This window comes from Corvus moneduloides, chromosome 1 (genome assembly GCF_009650955.1).
Source record: "Corvus moneduloides isolate bCorMon1 chromosome 1, bCorMon1.pri, whole genome shotgun sequence".
In the NCBI taxonomy this organism is placed as follows: domain Eukaryota; kingdom Metazoa; phylum Chordata; class Aves; order Passeriformes; family Corvidae; genus Corvus; species Corvus moneduloides.
In genome coordinates this window covers 63,833,075-63,850,074 of record NC_045476.1, presented here as the reverse complement: position 1 = coordinate 63,850,074, position 17,000 = coordinate 63,833,075, and the positions used below count along the sequence as shown (strand labels likewise).

The 17,000-nt window shown below is 38.8% G+C and overlaps 1 protein-coding gene across 3 annotated transcripts in view; it reads right to left on the bottom strand.

The window, feature by feature from the left end:
* Positions 1-6,090: 6,090 nt before the first annotated feature.
* Positions 6,091-17,000, bottom strand: part of STEAP4 (STEAP4 metalloreductase) — a 28,684-nt gene continuing 17,774 nt past the window's right edge. For all 3 annotated transcript variants that reach the window (XM_032112974.1, XM_032112961.1, XM_032112966.1), the window contains exons 2-5: positions 10,808-11,263; positions 8,919-9,446; positions 8,364-8,528; positions 6,091-7,364 (exon numbers count right to left, since the gene is read on the bottom strand). In XM_032112974.1, coding sequence (XP_031968865.1) covers positions 7,095-7,364; positions 8,364-8,528; positions 8,919-9,446; positions 10,808-11,263 — 1,419 coding nt within the window. In that variant the 3' untranslated portion in view covers positions 6,091-7,094. The remainder of the gene's footprint in view (positions 7,365-8,363; positions 8,529-8,918; positions 9,447-10,807; positions 11,264-17,000) is intronic.

Here is a 17,000-nt window from a genome sequence, read left to right as displayed (position 1 = left end):
GCTGAAGTTATGGTTAAACTTGAGATTATCCACATTGATGCTTAGTATTTTAATTTTGTACTTGATTAGGTTTTAAAGCAAAATTTAATTGGAAATACCTTGAATCTTTCACTTTCATCACCAGGAAGTTTCAGTGTGTGTTTGAATTTCCACATATACAGTAGGAGCACTAGGATTTATATTTCTCCATATCTATAGATATAGATATGTATAAATCACAATTTTTCTTCTTACACCTGGGCTTCTTCTTTGGAGTAATATATATGGTCCATATATAGCCACCATTCTGGACACTTCAGATAAATCATGGAAATCATAAATTATGTTTACTGAATACTACAGTTAAAAAAAAAAAAATCCAGGCTATGCATTGAAGTGAGGGTAATCAGCTGTCAAAATAATTCACCAGAAGTTGTGGTGAGCTCCCTAACGTTTAAATCAAGTTCAGCAGTTCTTTCAGAATATCTTTAATGCAGCCTGTTTTAATGGATTACCTGCCAGCAGTAACAAATGGTAGCTAGGATAAAACTACATGTTGTCAGGAAGCTTAAACTTTGCATCAATCTGTATTACTGTTAGAAAATTTGTAGCAGGTCTCTGAACTGAAAAATATGACAACTCCTGATAATTCAGAAAGGAATTAATTTAGGCAGTGTCTACAGCCCGTGTTCTGCAGGAAGAGAGAATAGCTAATCACAAGGTTGCCTTCTGGCTTTCTAATCTGTAAAGCTCCTTGTAATTGGAGAACTATCCTTAGCTTCAGGAAACCAGCATGCAATTCCTTTCCTTGCCTCTGACTTCCTGTGTGATGTTGTATGAGTAACTGACACAGGGATCATTAAATAAACTTGGGATATGTCTGTGATGACAGTAAGTGTGAATCTAAGTGTCAGCTTCTTTGTAAAAGACAGGAAAGACAGCTTTGCCAGGAAACATGGGTGTTTGAAGAAGAGATGCTAGAAGTTATTCAGTAGTATTCAGTGATACTTGGGTATTTGGCATTGTTCTAAGTCAGTCCCTTTATCCTTCCCAGACTTCTGTAAGGAGGTATACAGGAGGTTGACACAGGAGGTATCCCTCAGGCAAGATTGGGTCTCCTAAATTGTTGGGTTTATTTATCTCAACAATGCTAGGCAGGCTTGCTAGTAAGACCAGACTGGAGTTTCTGAAGTGTGACTTGAGGTTTAACCTTTAGACCAATCCAATTAAAGATGGGATTTGGTTTCCGATTTTTACATATGGGATTAGAAAACAGAAGCTGCTAGCAAAACAAACAAACTATAATCCTGTATGTATTTAACATAATTCCCTGCAATTACTTCAGCATCCATCTCCTTGGGTTTCCTGGGCTGAAATTTCTGAGGGACAGCAACACTGCATCTGCCCTATTGCAAGGCTCCCGAAGCTCTGGTTCATCACTAGACAAGTGGGGAGGGGAAGGGACTACCCTTCCAGTCACCTCTTCAGATTCTGCTCACCCTGTCCAGCTCTCACTTGTCTTCTTCATCAAGTACTGTAGGATTTCTTTTAGTTCCAGTTTTCATGCTGTGTAAATGATTTACCCTTTCTTCAGTAAGATCCTGTGTTTGATTTTGCTTCTTTAACTATAAAATGAAGATGATGTTGTCTTGCATTGAAACAGAGCAGTCGATTAAGCAATCTGCCCTCAATCTGTGCAGCTGGACTATGGGATCTTTTCTGGTTCTTTTACTCCAAGGAAACAATTCTTCCAACTATATTTAATACTGAGGCATGCAAGCCCTGTGCCTGATGCACAACTGGGTTTGCTACTGTTGCTGCTTAACGGTGAGTGGTGTGGAGTGGCAGCTACCTTTGGAATGGTTGTTGTAAAGAGTGAGAAAATATGCATATTTGTACCTGTTTGGACTGGGGAGAGAAGGCTATGGTGGGATCCTAAAGGGTGATTTGAACTCCAGGGCTGCCAAGATCAAACTCTTCATTTAATTATTTATAAGGTACTGAAATAATTGGTAATCTGATTTATAAGGACAATTAAAAATGTGTGATGTTTTCTGTCATGGAGCCAGTAGGAAAGAAGAAAAACAGCTTTGTCTTCCTCCTTCTTCTTTCCTTCTCTCTCTCTCATTTATTCTAATAACTTTTTAATTTTGTTCCATATACTTTACTCCAGTATGTTTCTTTAAAAATACCTTCCCTCTTTGATGCCAGAACTCTGTCACAGAAAACATGTCCCAAACATGCCTTTTTTGGGACATTCTAGTTTGATCGACTTGTGTCCTGTAATGATTAGCAAATTACAATAACTTACATTGTTTCAATTTTCATCTATCTGTTTCCTGAAGGCTCTAAAAGAGAGATTTATAAAGACTGCATTTTCCCATCTTCCATAAGACTGGGGCAAAAATTTAATGGATAACTAATGGATAACTATTGCGTCCGAACAACTACTACTACTACTACTACTACTACTAATCTTACTACTACTACTAATCTTACTACTACTACCTTGAGTCTACTGACTGCAGTTAAGCTATTCCTAGTTTAAATCTGAGCACATATGAAGAGAAGCAAGCACAGTGAAGGGATTGTATCTCAAATAATAAGCAAATCTGGATGTGGAAGCAAAAAGAGAGACAGGAATAAAGTATGCGTGTGAAGACATAAGAACAAAATTTACCACTTCTGGCTTGCAGCATTTGGAGATATTAGCTAAGTTTCATGCAATACTCTGAGGTCTGTGCATGTCCTGTCAAGATTCTGTAGTGTATTTTTCTTACAGCACTGAGATTGCTTATAAGAAATTAATATGTAGGGTCTAGTCTTGTCAGAGCTAATATTTATGTCAATTTTGGGTTCCCAGAGTCAACACCATTAAGGCAATGTGCAAGAATAAGAGATGTGTCGTTTTCCATGGTAATAGATAAATGATAACTTGAGGAATGTCAGCTTCCTTGAGGATAAAATAATTCATGTTAAGGTCAGAAATTAGTGATACAGGAGATCCACCTGTATAATGCAGAGATAAAAAATAGTCTCTGTAGGAGAGAAAAGCTTACAAATTGTGTGAAAGAGAAACCATATTTAGGCTATTATGAGAACACTGAATGCTTATTAAATATGCTAATCATAGTAAGGAAGAACAGGCAAACATGGGTTACATAGCTACTGTGAGTGTTCATAATATTCACTAGTTCTTTTTTTGGGCTAGTGAATCCAACGTGCTCAACAATGTTTGAAACAAAATATGCTCTTGTAAAATATTGTGTCTCGTAGGAGGTTACAAGAGTGAAGCTGAAAAAACCTGACATACAGGAATAAAGGGGTTTTGTAGAGTGGGTCACAAAGTGCATGTCTTGGAGTGAAAGGTGATTGTTAGATAAGGCAGAGAAGCCTGACAGAAGGTTGTGCTGCAGATCAAAAATAAGTTGAAGATCTCAAGGCTTGCAGTGCAGTGTGGTGGAACTGAAGGGAATTGCTCAGATCTCCATCGTTCAGGATCCAGCAGTATCTGTGGTGTCAGCTGCATCCCCTGGGGCCAGTGTGTGTCTGAAATCCCGTTCTGTTTCACGGAAATCTAATTAATTAAAAGACTTTCTTTTCACTAATAAGTCTATTTTTTTTGATTAAAATAGACATTCCCTAGGTATAAAAAAAAGATAAACAGTTAAATTAGCTCTATCATGAAGGATATAGAGGTCTACCCACACTATGCTCTAGTGCATAAGAATAAAACATTCTTATGTAATGAAATCCAAACTTAGTTGTTACTGTGACAATATCCATGTGACCATTTATTTAAAATGCTGTAATTTGTATTTTCTAAGTGTTGACTCTGATTTAGAAGTAGAATTGTGAATCAATGCTTTATTCCTGCAGGAATTCTAAGAATGGCATTATGTACATGTGCACATAAAAGCTTTTCTTGGCTTCTGGAAACCATGTGGAAAACACCCTTTCCAAAATTCCTTTCAGGATCCTTCTGATCTCCTTTTTGACCAGGCTTTGTCAGTACATAAAAGGAAAAAAAAAACAGAATACCAAGATCTCAGCCATGAGTAATTCGTACAAGCTACCAACAGGTTTCCTGGCACTGGCTATTGTTTTTAAAGTACTACCATTGAATACTTTAACTACCAGTACAATTGCTGAATTTGTTTTCTCTGCCATGTTCAGGAAGTAAATATGTAACTTTGTAAAGCAAATACTCCCCAGTTGCCCAAGAACAAGAGGTTATGAAGAAGATATGAAATCCCTCACTCAGATCTGAGTGATGAAATCTGACCTATTATCTACCAAAGTCAACAAAGCACCTGCTGCTGAGTTCAGATGCTCTGGATCTGCTCCTGGGAGCTGCTGCACACACCCCATGCAAGCAAACAGCGTTGCCTCCTCAGTTTGTACACAGGCACTATTGGCACTTTATCCTTGCAGTAAACAGCAAATTGCAAATCGTACCCAGTTGCTTTGCATTTCCAGTACATCTTGGCCTGTTTTCACTTGACAAACGCAACGTGATATCCATCCCAAAGAAGTTCCTTTGTCTCGCCTGCAGGAGGACAGTCCTGTGGGTGTTTGAGACTATGGATTAGCTGTGAGTGAGTGTACAAAGCAGCATTCAGTCAGGCCACGGTTACTTTGTGCTAGTTCCTGGTGAGGGTGAAGAAGACTTGGTTTGGCCTCTTTTAACACAAGGCCCTCAGAAAACACACAGGAGCCTGTTCACTGGGAGGAAAGGATGCAAAGCACTTGCACTGTTTGTATTTCACAAAGCACAGCTTTTAAATAGGACTTGCCATGGCTGTCACAGTTTAAACTCCAACCCACCGGCTCAGCTGTGAGAGAGGAAGGGCAGGTTTTAAATAGGTACTGGGATAGGCAGAAACCCCCAAAATAAATCCTTATATAAAGTAATATCAAAACCCAATATGTGTCAGTGCTTTGGAACTGTTGCTACTGGTAATAACATAAATCTGGAGTAACTGTCACTGAGACTAGAATCTACCACCAAAATGGCAAATCTAGAGGATATTCACTTAGACTGCTGCTACTTATTTTCTGCTCCTGTCTGTCCCTTTGTACACATGCAAACACAATCTCTCTCTCTCTCTTGTTCTGTCTTGTTGTCCTCCTCTCTTTCTGCTGCTTCCATCTCTCTCTCCTCTTCTCCAGGGAGCTGTAAAGAGGTGTTACAGGCATCCTCACAACAGTGTTGTCACTTGGGACTGTTGAGCCTATACCTGATCCCTTCTGCAATAAATGATTCAGTGGAAAATCACTAAAGGAAGCTTGAAGCGTAGTACTACTCCATCATGGCACAGGTCAAGAAAAACTTCTGTGAAGACTTATATCAACATATGCATATCAGTTTAGGACAAGTATAGCGTACGAACCAGTGCTGGTTAGCAAGAGTACTTGGTGCCAGAATTATTTCTAAGAAATCTGGCTCCGTCAATTGCTGATATCCCAGACTACTTTACCATTCTTTTGGGTATTAAGAACAGATTCTGGGACAGAGGATGACATGAAGAGGGGATGTATATCCAGAATTTAAAAATACTCCATTGTTGAGAAATGTTTTCTGAAGTATTGTTCAGATGGTTGTTTGTTTTTTATTTTATTTTTTAAAGTTGCTTGATAATGCTTGTTTGAAAGCACAGCTAGCTGTACTAGTTAACATGCTTATACTTTCACATATGTGAATATGTCTTTGTATGCCTTTGTATGTTTTTGTATGGACACGGAGAACAGCAGAGAGGTAAAAAAATAGTAAGCAATTCTCTTCCTATAAAACCAACACATTTTGTCTTTTCTTTATTCTACAGTCCAAAGGAGAGTTTTGGATCTTCTGTTTGCAATTTAACAGGAAGTCACCATCCCAGGTGGATCCTGTTTGTCCTCAACATCCTCAGCCTACTTGGATGACTAAGCAAAGATCTGCTTATGTGAGCATCCGAGAAGCAAAGATGGAGTAAGATGAGTCCAGGCAGCTGGCTAAAGACAGGATCCCATTTTATTCTTTGTCCCAAGGCTTCCCAACACCTTTGTGCAACTGAGCTCACCAGCAGCTGCATCTTAGCAGAAGATGTTCCCGAAATGATAACAGAGCTCAACAGTGTAAAAAAACCCACTTTATTGTCTTTAAAATATGTGTATTTTCATAGAATATCTGTAATATCACATCCAATGATTTATTTTTTGAAAAATCAACAATATTATCTTCATGAGATATAACCATGACATATAACCCTTGATATAAAAGGATTTTCCTTCAGTTTCTTTTCTTACAACTCACTGCTTACATAAAAAATCTTTTTTTTTTGATCATTTTTTGCCTATACTTGAAAAACTTAGGCTTGTAAGCACCTCACATCTCTGCCATTTTGATCTCTACTCCTTTCCCTTGTCCCTGAATTTCTGGTAGAGCAGTACAAGCAAAGATTCAGCAGTCCTTGACTCATACACTTTGAACATCAGGGTTCCTGTGCACAAACCAAACAAATCTTACTCAACTAAGGCATCAACATAGCCCTCCTTGGATCAGATATTAATGGAGGATAAACTAATGCTAGGAGGCAAAGCTCTGTTCCTTAGCTAGCAGCCATCATGCACCTGTTCTCTTGGTGCTGGTAGCTTCTGTGGCTAGAAAGGGAAATGTGTGGAAACTCATGCAGGTGTGCGTATGGATCTCTGTGGATGTGTGTAGGTGCACGTAGACCTGGGTCCTAATGGGCAGGATTGGAAAGAGGAGCAAACACTGTCTAACACCAAAGGTTGCTGTGCTTCTGCCCAGCTCTGGAGGAATTTGGAAGAACAACTGAGGGACATGGAACACCACCTTCTTCTCACATACCCTTCTTAGAAATGGAGGGTAAATAGGCAAGGGGAAGTATACAGAGCAAAAAGAGAGGGTCTGCACCTTTGTGAAAGCATGCCTGGGGTGCAGAAACTCAAAGGCCTCATTTGTATTTTAAGCTTGTCATTGGGGTGGCTTGGTTTCACACAGAGCCTGGCCAAGTTTTCACTTTTTCTCTCCCTCTCCAGATAGAGTAAGCTTAAGACTTCATTTTGATATGCCCCCATAATATTTTTTTTAATAATACAGTTTAGTCTAATTATACAGCAGACTTGTTGATAATGTAGTTTGACTGTTCAGAGTGTTTAGGATTTCTCTCCCAGCCCTGTCGAATTTGTGTGAGAGGTTTGTCTACACAAGGAAATATCAGCACAAATTTGACAACCAGTACAGCACATGGAACGATGAGGGCGAGTATGTAGATGTTTGGAAGATACCATTTGTACGCTGATGGGCTCAGGAACCATTTTCCACCGTAAACCAGCGTGTGTGCAGTGCACAAAATCAGTGCCAGATATCCCAGTTTGGACTAAACCAGAATGAAGGAAAGAAAGAGGGAAACAAATGGAGGTTAAAAAAGTAAATTAAACCAGAAAAAAAATGCAATTTTAAGGACACAGATTTGTGGCATGTGCCAACTTGGGGACTGGTGAAATGAAACTGTTTTATATAACATAAAGGCTCTTATTATTTTAAAAAATGATCAATTCAAATGGATATAGATGCAATAGTTTGATTTTTTCTCTATCAATAACCCTGATAATTTTTCCTAGCTCACACATACTGCCTAGTGGCTGTCATATTTGTGAAAAAGCAGAGAAAACGCTGACATTCAGTGGAGAGATCCAAGATTTTTTATGCCCTAGTGCTAATCCATCCAGAAGTACCATACTGTGCAAGATTTTTGCCTTGATAAAACATTCATTGATAGTAATTTCCCCTTCTCTTGCCTCCCCTCCCTTCCATCCCAGCTCCTGCAGGGGCATGGCAGCTTGCACCAAACTTCCTCCAAACGGAGAGCTGAGATTATAGTGTTTCCAAGGGCAGCCTGTTTACAGTCACAGCAGTTTTTACAGTCTGCAGAAATTGCAGATTCTCTTTAGATGCTTGGCATTGAGAAGATTTGAGTTATAAAGTAATTTCCATATCCATTTTAACTGAATTATCTTGTGAACCAAAAAAAATTAGCCCAATAAATGGCTAAATTATTTTGTGACTTAGTACAGTTGTGGAATTTGACGTCAAAGTCAGCTTTCTTTTTTTCATTTAGGAACTCACACCTTCCCAGCTTTTCTTGTTAATGCAGTAATCCCAGCTGTACCATAAGCAGCCATCAGAGCAGTTGTGGGTTTATACAGCTATATGGCCATGTAGATGTTTTTTTCACTGTGGTGGATAGTGCACTGATCACATTTGGAGATACTAATGGAGGAAAGCCGTAAGTCTCTAATAAACCCACCCATGGGCATTGTTTATAAGGGAAGAAGGTTTTATTAGAAGAAGGTTTTTTTAGAAGTGGTCTTTTTACCTGTACAAATCGAAATTCTCGCCAGTTGACATTGTTGCTGACTGAAGGTAAGGAAGTTATTCCCAGAAGAACAAATAAAAAAAATCCTAAAATTCCCAAAGCCAAGTAAGAGTCACTAATCCAGGCATTGGTGTTGCTGAGTGGTTCTGTTTTATTGTTCAGTACCTGAAGAAAAGAAGAACAGGTGTATTTTAGTGATAGCAGTTCTAGCATCAATAAGTAGAAAAAAATGTCCTTTGTTAAGTAAGATCAGAAAGTCAAAATATATTCTATTCTTGAAGGTATATGGAGAAATACTGTTTACATTTTCCCTGATTACGTTTTTAATATGTCAGCTATCTAGGAGGAAGACTGAGGCCAGAAATCCCCTCAGCTCAACATAATATCAACAAAACGTAGATATATCAATGTTTAAAAGAAACACAGAAGCTAGGAATATTACTCTGTTTTAAAGGACATTGGACAGTCCACATGGATTTCTGAAGCTCAAGATAGAAGGCAGTATTTTAACAGGGCCAGAAGAAAGCAAGACATAGATCAGGGAACAAAACTTACCTGGGAGATGATTCCTTTGCTGGTTCTCCAACTTACGAAGGCACGCATTGGAGTAACGAGAGTGAACACAACGTGCAGGGAAGCAAATGCCAAGGCTATTAGTCCAAGTTGTTTCCTACACAGCATCCATTTGTCCAGCCAGTCTGGAAAACGGCGGTATTTGGTACCTCTGTATAACTGAATAATTGCAGCAAATATACCAGGAAGATAAACCAAGGCAAGAAGGATGAGTGCCATTACAGGGCAGACCCGATTTGGAATGGTAATTGCAATAAAAAATGAAAAGTTATTTCTTTCATAAATATAAGTGTAAATTACATCAAGAGCCAAACAGTAGAAGAAGAAGAATGCAGTTAGGCCAAGGGACAAAAAGATGGGAAACTTCCATATTGGAAAGAGTTGCAGAGGGTAATTTTCTATTTCCTGAGCAGCCAAGAGGGATCCCTTATCTAGTGGAGTGAGACTCAGTGCACGAACAATATTCATCACCATTTGTTTAGCTTCCACATCATCTCCACAGACAAATACCTGCAGACAAAAACAAACAGAAGTTTTATTTTTACAGATTTTTGTGGCATTATCTACTGCTGTCCTGCCTAGATATGGACGGTAAGCACAAGCTTCCTAGGCTGCTTGTTGGCTTTCCTGCTGACCTTAATTAAGATAGGCAAAAAGTAGCCTATAGGTACTTTTGCCAAACAAGTCAAAGAACTTCAAATATGATTCTTTACTTTGGGGATGGAGATTGTTTCAAGTGGCAAAATTTTATATCTGGAAAGAGCAATGTATAACATGCTTAATACACATCTTTGCATAGAAGACTTGAAATACTTTTCTGAAGATCTGCAAGTAGTTTTTAAGCAGCAGATTTTATAGGACTAAATTGAAGCAAAATTTTCAATAGCAGTAAGTAAGGGCAAAATTTTCAGTCGCTGCTATAGTGGTCCTTAAGTACTCCAGGGAAGTGAGAACAGAGATCTTTAAAACATGATTTCCCTGTCACGAAAGTAAATATTAATTCTTTCCAGGTCTAGTGAAATAGTGAAAAAACCATCTTTTCTGTGAGTACATAAGACAATCATCCTTTTGGAACTGGGAGAAAGGGGGCAATTTCTGCTCTTGTTGAGATGATGAAGGCTTATAGAGTCTAGGATTGGAAGCCCTTGGGTCCCTAGCCAAAACCATTTATCTGGCAGTGGAGAGCAAAGTTAGCAATGGTTTGAGTAGCTGAGTGATTTCATGTGTTGTACCAGAGCACTGTCCTTTGAAGAGGCAGAAAACAGGGCCATAATAAATGATTTTTCTTCAAGTAAGCTGCTGTATTGCTTCCTACAGCCAGCTCTGTGCTTGCTGGCCTGTGATTAAGGAGCTGGTTAAAACAGTTTGCACATACTGATGTTGTGTTAAACTTAGGTGGTGATGATTTAGAACACTTTAGTAATTTATTCTCCTTTCAGCATACTTCTTTTGCCCATACTCATTGCCCTGTTATATCCCTTGCCTCCCATGTTCTGCTTTCTTCATTTTATTCTTGCTTTGAAAATTCCTCCTATCTCATTTCTGTCTAACTTTACAACCCCAATGAACAATTGATGTAACTCTCCTGAATGTCGTGTCTCTTTGTAGCTCTGCTGTCTTCCTTTCCTTACTTCTCTAGGGTCTCTAAACACCTCGCTGAGTTCAGAGGCAAGCTATTTATATTCTTTGTCATGCCATATAAAAAACCCAAAGTAAATCTTAGCTCACATTTAGTTTGAAATGGGAGATTACAGTGAAAATACCATCTCAACCCTGCCTAATTCTGATGTCCCAGGTGTGTTTTGTGTAGCTGATAAGAAGCCATGCAATGTGTAACTGTGACAGAGGAAATCCCCGTTGCTCAGCCTTACCTGCCGGCTGGCATCCAGAGTGCCCGACTGCAAAGCCCAGGCTGACACGGTGTTAAAGGCTTTCACAACCCTACTGCCAGGCAGCAGCTGAGCCAGGTACTCTGCGTTGGATTCAGGATACTGGTTTAATTTCAAGTTGTTGCTTATGTCCACCAAGACTTTTCCATGGAGAATTTCTGCTAGTGGTATAAGAAAGTTGTAGTGCTGCCTCTGGATTGCTATAATTATGATGGCAGCTTTCTGCGCTGCCTCTGCATGGCTCAACACCTCTGCATCCTTGGGAATCAGGTTGGATATTTGAGTGCTCCGGCTTCCATACACCACGGGATAGCCCGACTGAATCATCTTATGTCCCAGAGCTCGTCCAAAATCTCCAGTTCCAAATATGCACACTGTCTCTCTTTTGTTAGAAGTGTTAGGAGCCAAAGCCATTATGTTGGAAGAATTTTTATTCATCTGTTAAAAGAAAAAAGTAATAGGAACAAACTAAGCAAAACATCAGTCTCTTGGAAATGAAAGGTTTGTATTCACTCTGGGTGTACAAAATAGACATCTTAGCATCTTCTTGCCCTTTAATATGATTCCTGCACACTCTTATGAATACGCAGTCTCAGAAGATTTATGTACAGTTTTAAAAAAAACATTCTGAATATTCAGTTCTCCATCAGTTTTCCAGCACCCTCTTTTCCATCCATTTTATGGATTTTAACATCCAACTGAACTGTTTCAGTTTTCCTCTCTCAAAGAGAAAATAGAATGAAAATAACAGGAGCAGAGAGAGCAAGGGTAGCACACTTTTCAGAGCAATTTCTGCTTACTTATGCTATAGAAAAGCATTGAGGAGGAGTATGTTTTTAATCAGATTAGAACCTGGAAGGTCTTTTTCAAAATACTTTAAGAAGGGTTATTATAAAAGGTAGCTATAAACCTATCTATTGTTGTTCTCAGTATTTCCTTAATGCAAGTAGTCAATTCCAGTTTGCTTTATTATTGTTCTTCAATTTCCTGAAGAACGTTCCATGAAGCAATCGGACAGTGGACATGAAAATTTCATGTTGAAAATAGATTTTTTGATACTTATATATTACTCATAGTAAAATTCTCTTTGAGGTTTTATCTCTCCTCCTTTATCACTGCACCTGGCAACTTCAAAGTCTTTAATGTATTATCTATGCAATAGCAGTGTGGTTGCTCTATACTTGCAGAGTGAGACCGATGATACAAATACAGAATCAAAAAGGTCTGTTCCAAAGGTCTTGCAGTAGGTCCAGATACTGTTCTCCCTTAACAAAAGGTGAACTCAGAGCAGAAAACCTAAGACATCCAACAGGAGATCCTGAGACACCCGTCTCTTGGACAGTCCATCAGTTTGGTACTTAGAGCAGCAATTTAATTTGCAGGAGCCCTGATTCAAGTCTTTTACTAACTGTCTTAATTAGAGCTGTGGGAATAACAGATTTTCCAATTTGCTGGAAAGAAATCCATGAAACGGTTAGCTAGAACCAAAACATCTGCTTTGCTCCTGCTGTTTATGAACCTTTTGCTTACATTCTTCTGTGAAACACCATTCAGAATACTGCAATTTAAACATACTGCCTTTTAAAAACACTGAGATGATGTCTTCACTTCCTTTTTTATTTTTCTCTAGCCGAAGCAGTTTTTGCTTTTTAAAAATCTGACATGATTTTAAATTATTTGACCCAATACTTGAATTTGTTTGGTAAATAAAAAAAATCCAGCCTCATTTTCCCCCTACATGCCATGACTTAGGGATAAGAGTTGTGAGTCAAGCATGCAAACATCTGTGACCTATGCTGTAGGGTGCAAGCTTTGCTAGCAAGATAGACACATAAATTCTTATTCTGAGAATCACGGTGAAGATTTTGGCTTGGACTACCTCTGTATGTAGCTATGTAGCCCTCAGCTGGCATCAGTGCCTGCCCAGCAGCATTCTTGCACTGAGCTGTGGGAGCCCTGGTCTAGAAAGGTGCTAAGACAGTTGCTTCTGGTCATTAGGGAAGGTGAGGATTCGGGCAGAGAAGGGCTGAGCACCTGTGTGCTGGAGGATCTGTGTGGCTCGGTCAGGTCCCATGGGATGCTTTGCAGTGCAGCAGGGTGTTAACCCTGGCTCTGTGCAGCTGGACTCCATGTACTTTGTCAAGTAGTACACTGAGCATGAAAATAGATCCTCAAAGGGACCCATCTGAATGTGTCTTGCATATTTGCGTGCTCTAACACATGCATAAAGTTGCAAAGTCCTTTGACATATTTGAAAACCATTCTCTGAGGGCTTTATTAATGTCCCACGAGGCTCTAATATGACTCAAAGTTATAAAATTCCTTTCTGGGGATAGTCTGTCTTTCAAAAAGAACAGAAGAGTTGCTTATGTAATATTAATAAATGGTCCAACTCCATAGCTAATGACTCAACTCTCTTTCCTTTAAATTTTAGTTTTTAACAAAGTAGTCTCCTATCTACAATAAAAAGTAAAACTTATTTGTAACATGAAATCATCCAGGTCAAAACATCTGTATTTGTCCTCAAGAAATCCTCAAGTTATTGCTGAATGAACATTCTCCTCTCCAAAGTAAGACTGAAAAAAACTGAAACTTGGATGATATCAAGTATTATATTTGGTAGATCAGTCGACCAACAAGAAATAAGACTATAAAGTACTTCCACTCTTCACTTATACTGAACATCTTGTTTTGCCAGAGAAGAGAAAAAGAGGGAGATGAAAAGAAAAATTAATGGAAGAAATATTTTTTTTTCAAAATATGGTTTCTTGAAGTACTAAGATGTAAAGGAAATGTATAAGGCATAGAAAGCTGAAGAGAATTAAGGTTTTCTTTAGTACTTGTGGCCTAATTTAGCTTAATACCATTTTTAACAAGAGAGACAGTTTGCTTGAATAAATTAAGCAGAATTCACCTTTTCTTTGTAAGAGTTACTTAATAAGGAGGCCCGTTGCTTTTATGATAGCACACATTATGTATTAGAAATCAAATATTCACCAGTGAACTTTTTAACGAATGAATTATATCTTAAAACTGATACTGCATCTGCTATTTCTGAAAATCCCATGTAAGACAAAGCAAGTTTACTTTTAAATTCCAGGTCTTCTGGACCATGCCGACTTCTAAAAAACACAGTAATTCAGTTAATTTTCTCCATAGAATCCTTCTTTTTCTTCCTTTCAACACGTCTTTGTTGTAGGCTTAGCAGTGAATATCTGGAGGTTAATTCAGGCAATAGGATACCAGCATATAGAGAGTGTATAGACATATCTTGGCACTGTTGTGTGTATTTGAAGAAAATGCAGCATGCCATGGCAACTGTGTGGTTGTAAAGTCAAAAGAAGGAAATTGGACTCCCAGATTCATGACAGAGGTAGCTGGACTGTAAGAAGATAGTAATTTTCTACAGGACGAGGTGTTTTATTGTCATGTATCAGGGTGAAAGATGGGAAGCAGAAACATATTGCAAGGGACAAAAGGTATGTTTGGTAACTGGGAGCTCAGCCCAAAGGCTGACACTGGGCTATCACTCAGCAGTCAGTGGCAGTGGAGCTCTGCTCCATGCCCATGGGTTAGCTGGGTGCTCTCAAAGCACCAGAGGAAAGAAGAAATACCAGCAAAGAAGCATGCAGTAATCATTGTCTGTTCTTTTACATATGTAGCTATATATTTTCTGAGAAAAAGCCATAGAGATTTGTACGCATACATAATATTTTTGCTTATATCCATCCCCCTAACATTAGAGCACTAGTAATGCCTTTTGTTATTTGAAAGATAATCCATGTAAGCTTCTGCAATGATTAACCATGTCCTTTCTCCTCTGCATTGTTGTACTCTTCTGCATTGAGTTATCCTCTTTTAAGGAAAATGGTGGTAATCTCTGAGTTTATTTGGTCAGTAAAGATAAAAGGAGTTGCTGAATGAAAAAAAGAAGTCACCTGCAACACTGTCATTTTTCCCCATTGCATAAACACTAGGGGAAGTGAATGAAGGTACAATGTTTCGTTAAACTGTTATATGCAAACATTTGATTATGCAGGAAATTGAATTAAGACAGGCACATTGTTTTGCACATGGGAAAAAGGAGCGATATCCTGGTAGAAGCAATACCACAGTTGAAGTACAATGCCAAAAGTGGAAAGGGGGAGACGGGATGGATAATGGAAATGCCAGAAAGATGTAACATGAAATGCAGATGGAAGATCAGCGGAATGATTCAAAAGTTAGAATGACAAGATGAAAGGAGCAGGAAAGAGTAATTTTATTATTTCCGTTTAAAAAAGGAGCAAAACAAATTGCTCTGGTTGTGGTTGTGGTCTCAAGAGGTTATTGAGTCCATCTCCCTTTCTAAGGCAGAATGAACTGTGTTTAAACCAAGTCTGACAGATGCTTGTCTAACCTGTTTGTGAGATGCTGAATCTCCTTGCTTACTGCTTTCTCAGCCATTAGGCACATTTTCCTATGAGCAATCTGTATTGCCTCCCCCACAGTATACACAGCTGTCAAAGCTGTCAATTTCCCCCCCCCTTCTGTCTGCAGCAGCCTTTGTTGGACATGAAAGCTGTTACCATTTCACCCTTTTCTTCTAGAGATAAAACAGTCCCACATCTTTCCTGCAACTTATGTTTCTGAGAGTGGTGATCTTTCTCATGGCTTTCTTCTGATCTCTCTGGGCTAAACTGCTCCAACTGTTAATTAAAAGTGTGGTGCCAAAACTGACTGCAGTACTCTCACAGAGATCTTACCAGATAGAAAAGGATTGGTTCAGTTGCCTCATAGATTACATGTAATTCAACTGTCACATTTGTCTCATTCACAGCACAGCTGATTCAATAGTCACCTTGTGATGCATTAAGGCGATGAGTGCTTTAACAAGTAGTGTGTGGCAACAGGGACCAAGATGTGGCATGCCACAGCTGGTGCTGAGCTCATGATTTGCACACCATCCATGTGTCCGATTTCCACCTTGGACCAACTTTAGTCTAGCACTGTAGCCTGCATGCCCACTAGGAGCTGAATGCATTTGGGTCCACCTAAAATACATCTTCTGGCTCACCTTTTGTGGTAAGGAATCTAATTTCATATATTCCAAGATCACTCTGTAATGTAAAGCAAAGCTTGAAATGTGATGATCTGCTTCTACATCTGAGAAGAACTGAAATACTAATGCAAATGCACCCTGTTACACCCGATCCTTTAATTGGAATTCTCCCATGCCACTTGCTCCATCCTTGATTTCTGTAGTGTTTTCTGACTCAGAGCTATGTTGTGCACTTGTCCCTGTTGAATAGCACCATATTTTTTCAAACTGTAGCTTCAGTTTGTCAAGATCATTCTGATATACAGGCTGTCCTCTAACTTGCTTGCAGCCCTTTTCAACTTTGCCAGATTGTCAGCTTTAATGAGTAGAGTGTCTATTCTGGCATCTACGCCACTTAATGAAATTCTGGAATAGGAGTTTTGCCAGAAGAAACCCCCTGTATATCTGCAGTAAGTGCAGTCTTCTATTTTGACAATGGTTAACCGAAAGACTGGAAAATGTTTCTTTTGCTAGTTCCACAGAAGCCTACTTTTTATTAGTTTAATCTAAACTGCATTTTTGTGGTTTGCTTTTGAATTTTTTTTCTAACATTTACCATACTAAAAAGTTTGCTCATGTCGAGTTGTATCACCTCTTTGATTTCCAAGACCTGCTATCCTTTTATAAGAAATAATAGGGTTGGTTTGGAATGACTTATTCTTAATTAATTCATATGCCTCTCATCTGTCTCTTTCTTACCCTTTATTTGCTTCCTCTGTTTGTTTGAGAGTTGTATTTAAATGGATTGAGCCGTAATTCTGCATTTCCTCTTTCTTCTTACATTTAAAAGTAGCTGTAACTGCCTGTCCAGTCTTTCAAAATCTTAGCTCTTCCACACAATTCTTAAAGATAGTTATTTACAACCATAGAAATGCCTCAGTTATCACCTGAACAGTGTGAGATGAATTCCATCAGCCTCACTGATCTTGGGTCACTTAACTCAAGTAAGCATGACCTAATCTCATTCTTCTGTCATTTAGCAAGAATTTCCAGCTCTTTGCTCCTGATGTAAACCCTTCTATCATGGTTGACCCTTCCAGTGTACAAAAAGTGAAATATCCATTACGGAGTTGGCTTTCTTGGAGTCATAGTCAA